This window comes from Castanea sativa, chromosome 8 (genome assembly GCF_040712315.1).
Source record: "Castanea sativa cultivar Marrone di Chiusa Pesio chromosome 8, ASM4071231v1".
NCBI classification, from domain to species: domain Eukaryota; kingdom Viridiplantae; phylum Streptophyta; class Magnoliopsida; order Fagales; family Fagaceae; genus Castanea; species Castanea sativa.
Window position 1 is genome coordinate 41,119,197 of NC_134020.1, and position 15,822 is coordinate 41,135,018.

A 15,822-nucleotide genomic window follows, 5' to 3' on the forward strand; every position below is an offset into this window, starting at 1 on the left:
TTTTTAGCTTGACTAATGTAGGTGATTTTGTGGGTTTCAATTAGTTCAATTGGTAAAGTCTCTGGTAGTTGAATAAGAGATTTGAGGTTCAATCCTTACTTACACCAAAAACTAACTGGTGTCTTGGTCTGATGATAAACTCTTATCATCAGGAGTGGATGCTATAGGTTAAAACTTTCTAAAAAAAAATGTAGCTGATTTTGGGACTTAAATATGTAAAATTGAGCACTTTTTCTGTTTTATATTATTCGATGCATGCTCTTGTGGAAAGATTGAATGTAATGTTATAATTCATGGCAATCTTTGGCTGATGCTTGTGGCTATTAAATGGCCATCGTCGTTGTCGTTGTTGTACAACAACAACTGAAATTTTTGAAATTCTCACAATTTTTCACGTCATCACAACATTTAAATAAAATTGTCATTTTATTTAAATAAAATTATTTTTATTTAGTCCAAACTTAAGAAGGAGTAAAACTCTATTTCTCTAACAAGTCCAACGTAAATTCAAACTCATTATTTTTTTAAACAAAATTATTATTTTTTAATCCAAATTTAAAAGTGAGACTCTCTCTTTGACAAGTCCAACTTAAACTCAAACTCATTATTTTTTTAAACAAAATAATTTTTGTTTTGTCCAAACTTAACAAAAAGTGAAACTTTATCTCTCTGACAAGTCCAATCTAAACTCAAACTCATAATTTTTTTAAACAAAATTATTTCTGTTTAATCCAAACTTAACAAAGAGTGAAACTCCATCTCTCTAACAAGTCCAACTTAAATTCAAACGTTGATAATTTTTTTTTAAATATTTTTTGGTTTTTTAAAAGTTTTAATATCTGAATTTTTTAGTTATTTTTTTTGTAATATTTGAAATTGTCTGACAAATTTTTTGTAAGCCATTGCACGTTCAAGCAATGACTTCTTCATCAATTTGTTAGACAAAGTGAAATTATACAAGAGCAAATTATGCAATGGTGTAGTTTCTTAATTAATTTAAGATTTTATAAAATTATTTTAGTCTACCTCACAAATAAGTAAATTCATTTATTGTTATTTTTAAAATATTTAATTTATAATATTTTTCTAAAATAAATAAATTTTAATAATATTTTTATACTTATATTAAGAATAATATTTTATTCAAGCAAATAAAAGGACCACATTGACAATAAACGCAAATTTTGAAGATGAAATTAACAAAATTTAAAATTTAATCACGAAATTTACAATTAACCCAAATTTAAAGGCTAAATTTAACTTTTCAAAAAGATTTTCAATATTCATAAAAAAAAAAGAGGAAAAAAAAAAACACTTTTAAACTTGCTTTTGTTTTGAAAGATAAGGAAACCAAACAAGCCCTAGGGTTTAACGTTGTTAAACCCTGTAAAGAAGCTCAACGAAACTTTGAAGCTCTCAGATATTGTTGCAATGGAATCCTCGTCAGGGTTCAGAGAAGAAGAAGAAGGACAACCGAGATTCAATGATTTTTATGAAGAGGCACCATCAGCATCAGCATCATCATCATCATCTTCATCTTACAGTCACAAATTGGTGCCCTGGTTGAGCTGGGACGAATGGCTTTTCGTCAAGGACTGTCTCTTCTCAAATTCCCGAGACTCCGTAGCCACCGCTTTCCGAAGAGTATGAACCTTCTCATTCCGTCTCTAGTTAATTTTGAATTTCCAGCGGAATTCACAGTTTCTCAGGGAAAATAATAGAATTTGAGGAATATATAGGGAAAGTAGGAATGTATATAGCTAATTTAATGGAGAGGATAGTTCTCAATGCTATGATTTTGTTATCATTGTTTTAGAGCAAAGGGTGTTTTTGAGCTATTTATTTATGTGTGTGTGTGTGTGTGTGTGTGTGTGTGTGTATTTTGGTATTTAGTTAAACAACCAAAGTTGGAGGTAAGAGCTGTTATCAATGGAGTCACTCCTGGTGTCGAGGTTGGTCCTATACTGAAATGATTTTAGAGGTTTGGTACTTTGTTTGTTTCAACTGTCACCAAACAAAGAAACAGTTCGAAATTGTAAATGCACGAGTTTGATGTATTAAAAAATGAAATGAATTAGTTTCATGTCTGCTTAGCCCGTCAGGGGTGGGAATAGTTTCCCGTAGGTTTAACTCCCTAGAGGCGAGTCCAAAGGGATCTTCTTTAGAAAGGTTCCCTATGTTCATTGGAAATACTCATAATGATAAAGAGATTCATGAAGTCTCTATTCCTTAGTAATTTAAGCACAAAGATCTATGAACTAGCCGACATCCCGTTTTGAGAAAGAAAAACACTTCATAGCATTGGAGCTAAGATTTAAATGATTTAAGTTGGTGGGATTTCCATGGTTTTTTTTTTTTTTTTAAATTTTAATTTTCTTGCAAACCAAAGAAAGGATCTGTGTTTATATGTTTGAATTCTTTTTTTTATTTTTGGGGGTTTCAGATATCGGCATGGCGTAGTAGAGGATGTCTTCCAGTGGCAATTGAAGTCACAGCTTCAATTATTGAAATTCAGCAAAAGGACCCTCACTTTAGGTAACCTTTTTACATCACAGTTTTAAAATCTTAGGTCTTGTCTGAATTTTACTTTAATATCTGTTGTGCTTCATTTGGAAGTGTTCCTTTTTTATTTATTTACTTATTTCAAAGGAAACTCAAATGCTCTGGAATCTTAGCTTTTCAACACTTGATGGAAATTTTAATGGGCCAGAAATCTGAAAGTAAAGTTAGAGAAGTTTGTAGATAGAAAATAGTAACACTTCAATGCAGAATAGTCGATAAGTGAGCGAGCAAACCGGTGCTGTTTTGGTGGTTCATTAAATATCTTTGTGCTTCTTTTTCACAGTTTTGCTTTTCTAAGATATTATGTTTCATATATGTCAATATGTTAGGGCCACAAATTAGTTGATCTGATATATCTTTTCTATGTTTTTCGTTGATTGTAGAGAGAACCAATCAAATGGTGCTTCTGATAACTTTAGAGTGGACCAAACTAGTTATGTGCCACTTTCAGAGGACATGTTGGCCATGTTGTATTGCATGGCAATCATAAGGTAACATTCCTTTTATTATTTCATGTATTCTTTCTTTCCTTTTCTGGGTGATGGGGTAGAAGATGGTTATTTGTGGGGTGACAATCGATGATAGCCACTGGCATCTATCTTTAATTTAATGTTATTTGTGCTATTCTTTGCACCCCTTTGGAAATTTTTAACAAATTTTTATTACTTGGTAAATTTTTTTTATATTCTATATACGTTGTAGCCAGTATGAATATACCTTTTGCATTGAATTTAATTGTCCTTGGAAAAGAACATACTATTTGTGTTTTAATGGTCAATGCAACTAGGTGTTTGAATACAATTGTGGAACCTAATATTTTTTTTTTTTGATAAGTAAGAATGATATATATACGAAGGTTACTCTATGCCTGAAAAACACATAGCAACCCAGAAATACAAGAAAAAGAAAACAAAGAGAAACAAGAGAGAAAACCAAACAACAGAGAAATTACAAAGAGAGAAGGGAACAAAGAAAAGAAGGGAGGGAATCACTAGACGTGAGTCCCCACGCCCGAGACCAATCAAATAGAAACTTGTGAACATACTACTGTACCTAACTAAAACACAAATAGTATGGTCAATGCAACTAAATGTGAACATACTACTGTACCTAAGTTTTATCTGTTTTAAAACATTACAAATAGAAACTTGTACCAGTCCAGAAGCACATACCTTGGGTGAAACAAGTGAAATCGAGTGAAATGACCGGTATAGGCTAAAACATTACAGTATTTAAACTGGTATGTTTCAAAAGGCTAAAGTATACCAGTTTGGTAACCAGTATGAAATTTTTTAGCTGTACCGACCAGTACAGTACAGTACAATTTTTATAACTTTTTTCACAAGTCACTGCCTCAATCCACTTGGCTACATCTGCCCTATACTCTATGCAGCACAAGTTAAGATTTCAATTTCTACTTTTCATTGATTGATTGAATTATTTGTTTGAGTGGAAGCTTACATGCTTGTTTTGTGTGGGGACACAATATGTTCACATTTAAGTCTTGTTTTTGAAGGCTTGTGAATGGTGTTGTGGAGAAGACACGAAAGAAAACGGAGGTTTCTCTTGCTGTGGCTGCTGATGCAATTGGTATTCCACGTATGCTGATTGATATTCGTCATGGTGAGCAACTTCAACTATTTAAAAAATTTCCTTTTTTATTTTATTTTTTGTGATGGTTAAGCCCTCAGATTAGTCCACTGTGTATGCTACCCACCCATCCCCACCCTAATTATATGGGACAGAACACTCAAAGCTAGGGACACAATGTGATGCACCAGACTGTGAGGCCTATAAGGCTATAAATTTCCATGTCAATTTTTTTTTCTAATAATTCTTGGTTTGACTTGTATTGAGATTTTTTTTAATTGCTATAATTGTAGAGGGATCTCACCGTGAACTTCCTGCTCTTCAGATTGTACGCAGTGCCTCACTTAAGGTGTGTTTCATTCTTGATGTTTCTGTTCATTTGTTTGAGCCATCTCTTTCTTCTGAATCTTCTTATTATTACTCTAGTAATTAGCATTTGTACTTGAGAGAGCTACCGTCTTCCCAGGATTTGCTTGGTTTTTTGACATGGTTATAACTTTAAATATAGGTAACACAATGATTGATTGGATTTTGTGCAGGAAAAGGTATTTTAGTTTAGATGGCTGCAATCCAATAAAATTTTAAAAGTGGCTTCTTTTTGCATTATTAGGAAGGCTTGTTCTAAAAAATGGAAGTGAGGCAAAGCATTACTCAATTTCTGTTGTGCAAGTTTCCCATTATGTAACTTTCTACTGATACTAATATCATGAAAGTTTTCATCACTAACAAGTAATAACATGAAAATATTCCTGGTTCTATCTCCTATTGTAACAAGGTTAGTGAAAACTTATACTGGTTTTGGAAGCTGCCAGTTTTACATAACATTTTGTAACTTGCGACTAGAACTTCATTTACTTTATGCCAGATTAAAGTCTGAAACTGGTTAGAATAGAAAATCACACTATGTGGTTTTTTTAATTTAAAATTTGTAAAAGAAAGATTTTATCAATAAAGAAAATGCCAAAATGGGGCAAGTCCCAAATACACAGGAAGTATACTATGGGACACTCTAATGGTGTGTTTGGATGGCTGGATTTGGGCACATGGATTTGGATTTGTGTGATTAAAATCCAAATACTTTGTTTGGATAGTTTACAATGGGTCAAGGATTTGGATTTGACAAATCTGCCAAGAATTTTAAACCTTAAAATCCTTGAATTTGAAATAACTTTTAAACCCATAGAATTTTAGAAATCCTTATGACATACTTAAATATTTATGAATTTGGAATTATAGCATTTCAAATCCATCACTTTGAAATTCAAATCCAAATTCAAATTCAAGTCCAAATTCAAATTCAAGTATCCAAATGCAGCCTAAAGGAAAAATAAAGAAAAAAGAATCCAGGAAATTCAACCAAGATACAAGCTGTTAAAAAAAGACAGAAGATCCAAATTAAAGGCAAAAAAAGTTGAAGTAGCTTGTTCCCACTTGGGTAAAGTTCTCAACATCTCCGACTTAAGATGGACTGCTGAACTTTCTTTGTCTTTGACATCAAACAAGAGGGAATAGCTCGTCAAATTTTCAACTGTGCCTTTTTAATACATAAACCTGCCCAGCTGGATAGTAGATCTAACACTCCTAGGCATCACCCAACTCATTCCTACAAGGCACAATATAAAATCCCACTAATCTATAGCTACACTACAATGTTGGAATAGGTGGTCTATATTTTCCAATCAGACTTGCACATGCAACTTCAATCTGGAATGATAATATCTCTTTTTCTCAAATTGTCTGTCATTAAGATTTTTCCCTTCACTGTAGTCCACATTAAAAAACTGACATGAGGATCTTTGATGCGCCAAACAGTTCTTCAAGGGAAATGCTGATCCCCCATTCTAAAAAAAAAATCTCAAAGCCTTATAATAGGTACTGACTTTGAAGCCCTGAGCCTTGCAACGAGTCCAAATCATCATATCCTCCTGAAATTGATGTACCTTAAAAGCATACAAATCCTTCAAGAAAGTGTCCATGGATTCTAATTTCTAACCCTTAATCACCTAAATGAATTGGGGCTTCCAGTTCCAGTGAATACACCCAGTTGACACATCCAAATAATCAGCCACCTTTACCTCTCTGTTCCTTTAGTTCCTTGCAATTAGTAAAAGTTCCACGTTTCAATTCTTGAAAAGCCTTGTCTCCCCACCAATGGTCATACCAATATATGATGCAGAACAGATAGGAAATAGGAAATAAAAGAGGAACAAAAGGAACAACAAAACAAATCCTAGGCTTCACCACCTAGAACCTGCCTGCAAACCCTAGGCATCACCACCAAACAAAGGGGACAAAGGAGGAGACATTTCTCAACTCATAATAATCATATTCTTATTCAAATTCCTCTCTCTTTCACCATTACAGGAGTACTGGTTAAGTAGGGTTTAGGAGATTACACCAATATAGAAAACATCTAATTTAAATCCCTAAAAAGCCTCAACATTAATAACCAAATTCAAAATTCAAATTCAAAAACAATATTAATTGCAAATTAAAACATAAAATCTTGGTTCCCTGCATCAGTAAAGATTCCCAAAGATATTTGCAATCTGATCAAATGAAGTCATTGAGGCTGTTCTGAAACAGAGATAATATTCCCCAAAGAAACTGAATAAGGAAAAGAAACAGAGGCCTTCTCCATTTACAAGGTCAGGTACAATAAAGAAACGGAAGCCTCTGTTTGTTACACCTGCTTGCTAATTCACCCATACACAAATATATACATGTATCTACTAAGTTTTCATTTGAGATTGATCATCTTTAAAATTCTTGTTATCCACTTTGAAGCTTAAGTATGGGATATCAGTGAAATCTCAACCCAGCCTTGTTGTGGACTTTATGCCAATAACAAAAAGAAAGACAGAAATGCAGATAATGAAAAAGAAGATTATGAAGGTTCCGTTGATTAATGGTAGAAAAATATTTGATTTTGCAACTTGTTTTAAACAGTGTATGACCTAGACCCTGATCTTATGTGTCAGTTTTGTTGTATTTATAAATTATAGTTCTCTGCTGCAAGCCATATGCTAAAAACAATGACAAAGATTCATTTTACGTCATGGGAATCTAAACAATATTATGTTGGTGATTTTAGGCACTTGACTGGTTGATATCCTATTATTGGGAGCCTCAGAAGAAGGCGATTCCATTTCAAGGTGGCAGTACTGCTAGCATCAGAAAAGAAATTAAATTTAAAATCCATGAATTGGCTTCCTGTCTGCAAGTTGATCAAAGTCCCCGACCAGATCCTTCAGTAGTCAAGGGAAAGCGTGAGTGTTAAACTCCCTTTTCTTGTTTTCCTTTTGTTATGCTGTGATTAGAAGCCTGTCTCTAAACCTTTTCGATATATGTTCGATAAATTAGTAGATGTTACCCCAAGGATTTTGCATAAAGGATTGTAATATGCTGATGCATCTATGGCATTTGGAACTTTGCATGGCTTGTGTGATCTCACATTCTTATGAATTTATTTTTGTTGTAGTCAAATAACCTTTTTTTTTATGTGTCTTTGTCAAATAACTAAACTATGATGGTTGAAAAACTCTGGTCCCATTTAAAAGATAATGCCTGCACACACACACACACATGTGTACATATTTATTTATAAGAAAGTGATGCCTTATCCATACCCCATATATAAATAGCCTTAGCACTCTGTCTGTACACAAATATGTTCTTGCATAACCAAATCCCTTTGAAAATTTCATGTGATGTCGTTGCTTACTGAGTGTTTGAGCTCATCAACTCCCTCCACCTTTTTAGATTACCATTTTGGACTTTCTTAAGAGATTTGGTTGGTGATTATGAGTTATACAAGTGGAGACTAAATTATGTGAGAGAAACTAAAATTGAATGTTCTATTATGATTTTGGGATTGTAAACTTAATAATTTTGAGATTATTTCACAATGTAGTTGTGAGGTTTATTTTATTATATATTTTTTTAAGTTTGATGAAATGTTGATGCGTTTGGATGCAACTTATACTTTTAAATTAGATGAAATGTTAATGCGTATGGATGGAACTTTTTTTTTTAATAAGTTTTTTAGCTTATTTGTTTAGGTACAACTTTTTTAAAGCCTCATTTTTGGTGTAACTATACTTAACCAACTTTTAACAAATAAGCAAAACAACTATAGGTCATCCAAACGCATGCTTAATGTTGAAATATTGGAATGAAAATTTTGGTTATTTATGATTTGGAAATTTAGTTATGCTCTATTCCATTGTTGAGAGTTAGTATCCCATAAGCACTGGTTACAATTTGTTGTCATATTAACATTCCAATAATTGACCAGGAGTGTGACTAAATGCCCAAAATATAAGTAACCCATACTGTCATTACAATATAAGTAACCTCACAAAAGTGGGAGTTTCCCATAAGCAATGTTTACAATTTTTTGTCATATTAACATTCCAATGATTGATCAAAGAGTAACTAAATGCCTAAAATGTAAGTAACCCAAACTGTCATTACAGTATAAGTAACCTCACAAAAGTGGGAGTTTTGTGCACTGGATACAACATTTTTATAGTGTTTTATAATTGCATGGGAAAGTGAGGAGTATCTCTGAGCATTAAATTAAGGAGGAAACCATGGATTTAGTGCTTTTTTTGGGGTGCTAAAATATCACTTATGTATTGCTAACCCATTGCTAAAGAGGCCATGGCCTTGTGGATTGATATTACATGTGTATTGAACACATTTTGCTTATGTAACTTACAACACCTACTATTGCTCCAGAATCAGTTGATTCCATTGGCTTTCACTCTTTCATAGGTAGCAGACATTCTGAATTGCCCTGTGGGCGTAATAAGTTTTTCTCGCTTGTGGCTGGCAAGCACCAATCATCAAAATCTGGAGGTAATGTCTATTAGATGTTAGTTTTTATTTCCGAGAACATTGAATATGGTGGAGATTTTAATTGTACTCTGTTTGCAATGCATCGTCTAAAATTTAGTTTTGGTGGTGAGTTCTTGTCCTTATTAGATAGAAATGGAACATGTGATGTTTGAGAATGGTGATTTCGGAAATTTGGATGTGGGAGCCAATGAGGGCTAGGCATGTGAGAGATCAGCAATGGCACAGAGAAGAGGAGAGCAATTGGGAAATCAGATGAGTGCTTCAGTAGGTGATAAAGAGGGCTGGCTGGTTGGTTTTGGGAGAGAATTGAAAAGAGAGAAAAATGAGAGACAAATGGACTGAGAGTGTTTTCAAGAGATTTGCCAATTTGTTGGTTTTGGTGTGTTCATGTAAAACCCACCATGACAACCACCACTAAGAGTAAGCCATCTGATATTATCCTTCTGATCAGGTAATATTGGTGTTACTTATTATAACTGGACACCAAAAACCTATACTGTCGGGTTATTAGATGTTATTCAGTGGGCACAAATGGTTCCACAAAGGGAAACCTATACAAATCTAAATATGATCATTTCAAACTGTTCAAATTTACAAATATAATAAGTAGAGTTACAAGCTGTCCATATGAGCGTGGATGCAATGACATTTAAAGAATAAGAATGTGCCATCTGGCAATCGAACTTTGCAAATATGCATTGCTAACTGTTTCAAACAACAGATACTCCCTGTGTCCCTAATTGTTAGTCCTCTATTCCATTTTGGACATAGTCATCTTTGAAAAGTTAATAAATACAATTCCTAACTTGCCCTTTGCTTTATTTAAAAAGCCAATACACTCTTTCTCTAGAGTATAAATTAATGAGGGTAGTTTTGGAAATTTATACCTTATCATGTAAAATACAAAGGACTAAATGATTTCCCTTAAAAAGTTGGATTTTTTTTAATAGGACTAACATTTGGAATTGAGGGAGTATTACGATATGAAAGAAGTTTAAATTCTGTAAGAGTTTTTATATGTATGATAATAAAGCATTAGTTTTAACTTGATATAGATCAAAGTTAAAAATCCTTTTTTTTCCTTTGGCCCAAGGGGAGGGAGAAAGGGAGATTTGAACCAGAACTCCACCTTATGAGGCATGGCCTCCAGTTGATTGTGCTACCCCTTGAGGTTAGATGATCTAAGTTGAATGATAGGGTGAAGCTGTTGCTTTAATCCTAAATTGTGGTTATTAATTTATTTAGGGGATCAGGAACAAGTTGGTTGTATTAAGTTATACATATAAAAAGTTGATTCTATTGAGTTGAACTTGAATATTTTAAACTCCTGTAAGTATTTGGAAATTCAACTATTCAAGCCTTGTTGAAATGAGGTTAATTCATGGATTTGACCATATTCTAATATATATATATATATATTCGAATTGAAGCACATGTATACATCCTCTGTGGAAATTGGCTTCATAGCTTAGGCATGGTTTTCTTGTTGATCTAGGGTATTGTTATTGTTCATGCAACATCAAGTTTAGATGTGCCACTTTGGGAAATTTTAGAATACTAAATGTTCTGTTCAAAACTTTTGATTTTGCAGTCCCTTTTTTACTTCTGGTGCTTTAACTTTGTATTGAATTGGGTCCTGAATTCTTAATGAAATAATTGAAGTGCTTTCTCATGGCTAGTGGCTCGTGCCACTTCTTGCATGTATAAAATTGAACATATATTCATATTTGCTAATGGATATACTTTTTGGTTCAGGTTCTAAGAAACAGGTTACCAAGAACTTGAAAGTTCTCGTTCGGCTATATTCTTCTTTCTCCTCAGAATTTGCATCTATGTTACTGGAGTTCTTGCTGAAAGCTAAAATCTCCTCAGACATGGTGGAGCTTCCAGAAGATTCTCAACTTGGCCCTTGTATACACACTATGTTGGATGATTGGAAGCTTGTAATAACAAAACTCTCAAATAAGGAACCAGAATTACTACTGACCCTTCTTAAAGCAGTTCTTGACAGGATTGAAACTCAGGAAGCCACGAAATATGAAACAGGTAACCACCAATTTTGCCTTTATGCTACATCTTTTCCTTGTATTTATTCTTTGTGGGCCATATTAAGATATCTGCTGGTAAATTTGTGATGAGGTTTTGTACGTTATATTACTACATTTAATTGCTTACAGTTAAGAGGAAGTATTTTGTACTGGATTCAAGTCATAAAATATAGTGTACTCATGAGCAACTTATTCCATCGTTTATTATATTATTTTTAACAGAAATTACTGTACTCATAGATTAATTAAAGTCACTACATCAGATATTAAAACAAATTCTAAAAACTTATGAGCTCCTTTCCACATATCATATTGATTTGAGCTACTCCTACTTGTCATCAGCCTGATGTGGGCATAGGTGCATACCTACTTTCTATTTGCTTTTTATTTATTTATTTATTTTTTTATATTACTCGTGGTTATATATATAGCCAAATGAAAAGAAAAACAAATTCATATATTTAACTTTCCTTTTGGAATGTGTGGTCCATCTTCCTGCTTTAGATCAGAATTTTTATTTTTAATTTCATAAGCAAGTGTCATGGAACATGGTCAACCATAAATTATATAAAATTTCCTAGTAGATCCATACAATAAATGCACATACCATGTGTTCTAGCTCTAAACATGGAACTTACCTTCTTCTATTGAAAAAAGGCTCCTCACATGTAATAATCTCCAAAGCTCAGATAGCTATAGATATTTATTTATCCTAGTTGTCTTTTTTCTTTGGCTCATCCTTTGTCTACACCCCGTAAACTTGGGTTGCACCTCTTTTTGCGCTTTAATGGATTTATTACTTATCAAACAGTATTATTTCAAGGTATATTTGTTGACCCTTTTGTGAATCTTCAAGTAGGAGGAAAGAATCTCACATCATCAGATTATAGGTCAGTGATCTGCCAAATTGAACACCTTTCTTCTTTGTTTGCATGGCTTGTTGAAAGGCTTCAGGAACTAAAGCCTCGTTGCCACAAAGATTCAACAGCTGAAATAAAAACTTATTCGAGAGAAGCAAAAATATCAAAAACAATTCTGTTAGAACTCCTGCATAAATGCCTTTTGGTATCAGCTTCTGGCAACAAGCATCTCATGGATTCAGCCGTGTTTCTTGCCCAGTTGATGGGAGACCGCTCTCTGATGGAGAAACTCAACAAACTCTCACTTAATTTATCAAATATGGATTTTACTGAAGAAGAAATCCCTTCTATGACAAACCTTCTTACCCAGCAAGAGCAATCCATCAGTCAAGCAGCTAAGAAGCTAGAATTGGTCAAACTCTGCCGAATGAAGAGAAAAGTTGTGGAGGCAACTGGTGGTCATATGGGAAATTCAAAGAGATGGGTTGTGTCAAGGTCATGGAACCCTTGTCCAATTGGTATGTTGCCCCATACTCTTGGTACGTCTGGTCTTCTTCCTGTTCTTGAACGCAAAGATGACCGTGTAAAGGTTCCAGAGGTATCAGAACAGAAAGAAGAGAACTGGGAATTGAACCGGTGTAGTGGCAAGAGAGAAGCTAGTAGTGACATACAGCAAATAGACAACTCAAGTGTTAAGAAGAGGAGGGAGAAAATGGATGTTTGTGAGTCAGACGCTGTGGATGCACTTCCATTTGAAGGTGTCAAAGGCCATCTGATGATTGGTGGGATTTGGAAGGAAATCAGAGAAGATGAGTTGCTTGCCATAATGTCTGATGTGAGGATTTTAGTTTGATCACTGTTTTATTTAATCCCTGCAGTTAAATATGGACATCAAATCTGAGTTTTGCCATTGGTAAAATGGCCCAGCAAAAATTTTGGTTCCTGAGTTGTGTTATGAATTACGTAATTGCTTTCTAATTGATGTTCAAAAATGTTTTGTTAATTGACATTGGTGGCGGCAAACCAAACAATTTATCAGTTTGAGGGTGTTTATCAGTTGGTTAGGGGGGGGGTTAAGCATTTTCTTAATATCTAAAAGGGGTGAAAAGAGAAAATTTAGGAGGGAAAATTTGATCAAGACTAAATCAGTAAGTCTAGGAATACAACATTTTTCTACAAACTGTTGTGATTAGCACATAATAAAAATGATGTTAGCAGTGAATAATGGATCCAGGTGAAATATGGTGCTTTTATCCTAACATGCCATGTTAGCAATGTGAAATATGTGTTTGGCCCTAGCGTTTAACATTAAAAATTTTCATTTTTCATTTTTATATAAGGTTATAATTATGTTTTATTTTTTGGTTGAAAAAGGGGGTCTTATTTAATTATCAAGAAACTATTGCATCATTGTATGTCCAAAAGCCATCTCAGAAGATGGCTAGTTACAAAAGGTCCCCCATACATCGGCAACTAAAGCTGGAATAAAACAAAACAAGGAGGTAAATCCTCTAATTAAACTGATTCCACAGCCTTATGTGCTAACAGATAGGCCACACTAATTAAAAAATTTACAAAGAAAGGAAAGAATAAAATCACTAAATTGCATCCCTTGCAACTGCCTGCGAATGGCCTCCAAAATATGACCACAAGTAGCTGTAGAATTCTAACCAATTTGAAGCACAAACTATATCATCCCATTCAAAAGCCCACTATCTACACAAAATCTAACAACATCGTCAACGGCCAATGGCCTGATAGTTGGAAGCCCTCATAGCCTATTACCTTGTGAGTCTGTGGTTGTGAATTCGAGTAGTGGTATGCTTCATCTAGTGCTTTTATGGTCCCACGCCCTACATGATAAAGTTTATAGTGTTAAGCAATAAAAATGAAATATGACTATAAATAGTAGAATTTTTTCTTCTTACCTTGACCACATTACAATTATCCAAACGGTTGAGCCACAATCATCAGCCTATGACTGATCTACACTATTTAAGTCATGGCAAGATGAACACGCAGTGAAGGGAAGTCCCACAGGGGCGACCTGAGAACACATCTAAGTTCTAACACATAAGAACACAAGCACAATGAGTGTCCATATGAATGCCCACACGTGATCTCAGTTTGCCCCTGTAGGACTCCTTCACCTTTGTTGGATTTCTTACATTGTTTTTTCCTTTGATTTTGGTGATGTCAATGGATATAATCCCAGTGTTATATATATAGCCTAGCAAACTTTAAAATTCCGGTACTTTGCTACAATGTACTACACCTCAGTACTTGCAAATAGATTTTGATAGTATTTAACAGCTCGTACAACTTTGTACTCCCTTTTATGCGAACTCCATTGTACTACAAAAAATGTTGAAGTTGCATTACACAAAATGCAAGCAGTACATTTAGATCCAATGATTATAACTCCAATTTCGTTGTAGTATCATATGGAAGTACATTTGCAAGCAGTACATTTGGAAGTACAATTGTTGCGTACTATATTGGTAACGTTCACAATTTCTGAGTTTGTTTAAGAAAATGTGTCCAGATTGCTGGGATGATGACCAATCGTTGAATATTTGATTTCTCTCAGTCTATACTCTGTAGTTAGAAAGGTTGAATCTTATTCTTCTTTTTTTTTTTTTTGGAGAACCAAAGGCTGAATCAATTACTCTTTTTTTTTTTTGAGAAAAAAAACTACTATTAAATTTCTTCTAGAACATTTCAACAACTACTTTCAAATTTCTCAACAAAAAATAAAGAAAAGAAAAAGAAACCCTTTAAATTTCTTCTAGGACATTTATCATAAAATGTGGTAAACGGTCAACCATTCTTGCTTGACTTGGAAATATAAGGGCACTAATATACTGAATGAAAATTAGTAGATTACTGTAGGTATAGTAAAAAATTTATTACTGATAAAAAAAAATTGTATATATGTAATACCTATTACTATTCATATGTTTGGTAAAATTAGAATAATTAATTATTATATGCATATGGGATTTGTTAACAAGCACCAAACTAGTTTAGGTGAAAAAGGGCACCAAAAAAAAAAAAAAAAAAAACTATCAGAAAAAAGTAAAAAAGAATACCATATAGTACTTAAAAAGTTGAAAATTTGACATAAAGGTGAATAAAGACAAATCTTTGTCAAAAAATACAAAAATATTGTTGTTAATAGGCACCTTGCGGTGCCTGTTAACACAACCCTATGCATATAAAAAGTTTGCATTAATTAGAAATATATTAATTGTAAAAATTATTACAACTATTAAGGAATAGTTATTATAGTCATTTTTAAGAGAAATAACTATTTCTGAATTTTAAGAATAGCAATCACTAACAAATAACTTTTTTCTATAATAAAAATGTAACCAATGGTTTGTTTGAATACCGCTTATTTTACTGAAACTAAAAACTTATTGCTGAAAGTACTGTAGATAAAAGTACAGTAGAGTCCATGAATAGTACCAAAAAGTGCAGTGTGGTCCATAAATAGTAGCAAAAATAAACTGAATAGTAAAATAATTTTAATTTTTCATTTCAATCCAAACATGTACCAAATAACCAAATAGTTATTCCTTATGAATAACCATTCTATTACAAAACCTATTACATTATATCAAATATATTCTAAATGCATCAATTCTTAAATTTTTATGTGCAAATTATGATGTATTTCTAAAAGCTTATCTCAAATGAAATATATGTGAATTTTACCTGAACATTTTGATATACAGTGTATTTTTTATTATTATTTATTTTTAGAATCGATGTACAGTGTACTTACAAAAGTGTTCATGACTAATTTTGTTTTGTCATATTTTCAATGGACCTCCAAACCCAAAAAGTTTAAAAGGACGAGATTACACTACGTGGCCCACTAAGGCCACAAATGC

At 33.2% G+C, this 15,822-nt stretch overlaps 1 protein-coding gene and 1 long non-coding RNA gene across 6 annotated transcripts; one reads left to right on the top strand and one right to left on the bottom strand.

Annotated features, from left to right (window-relative positions):
- The first annotated feature begins 1,350 nt into the window (after positions 1-1,350).
- On the top strand, positions 1,351-12,923 carry LOC142607995 (uncharacterized). Of its 5 annotated transcripts, none has more exons than XM_075779689.1 (9): positions 1,351-1,644; positions 2,444-2,535; positions 2,946-3,053; positions 4,079-4,185; positions 4,446-4,501; positions 7,247-7,421; positions 8,896-9,015; positions 10,771-11,061; positions 11,920-12,923. In XM_075779689.1, the coding sequence occupies exons 1-9, from the start codon at positions 1,432-1,434 to the stop codon at positions 12,774-12,776; spliced, it is 2,019 nt and encodes a 672-aa protein (XP_075635804.1). In that variant the 5' UTR covers positions 1,351-1,431; the 3' UTR covers positions 12,777-12,923. The 5 variants fall into 5 exon arrangements, with proteins under 5 accessions (XP_075635804.1, XP_075635805.1, XP_075635806.1 ...); XM_075779690.1 differs by having other exon boundaries at positions 11,923-12,923; XM_075779691.1 differs by having other exon boundaries at positions 8,932-9,015.
- Positions 12,924-13,275: 352 nt separating this feature from the next.
- LOC142607996 (uncharacterized) lies at positions 13,276-14,124 on the bottom strand. Its single transcript, XR_012839406.1, has 2 exons — positions 13,852-14,124; positions 13,276-13,776 (listed from the first exon to the last, which is right to left on the bottom strand). It is a non-coding gene; the product is annotated as an uncharacterized LOC142607996 (long non-coding RNA).
- Positions 14,125-15,822: the final 1,698 nt, after the last annotated feature.

Coding starts and splice junctions, on each gene's coding strand:
- LOC142607995 (XM_075779689.1), top strand. CDS start 1,432: ATGGAATCCTCGTCAGGGTTCAGAGAAGAAGAAGAAGGACAACCGAGA. Junction 2,536..2,945: donor CAAAAGGACCCTCACTTTAG/GTAACCTTTTTA, acceptor CGTTGATTGTAG/AGAGAACCAATCAAATGGTG. Junction 4,502..7,246: donor TACGCAGTGCCTCACTTAAG/GTGTGTTTCATT, acceptor TGGTGATTTTAG/GCACTTGACTGGTTGATATC.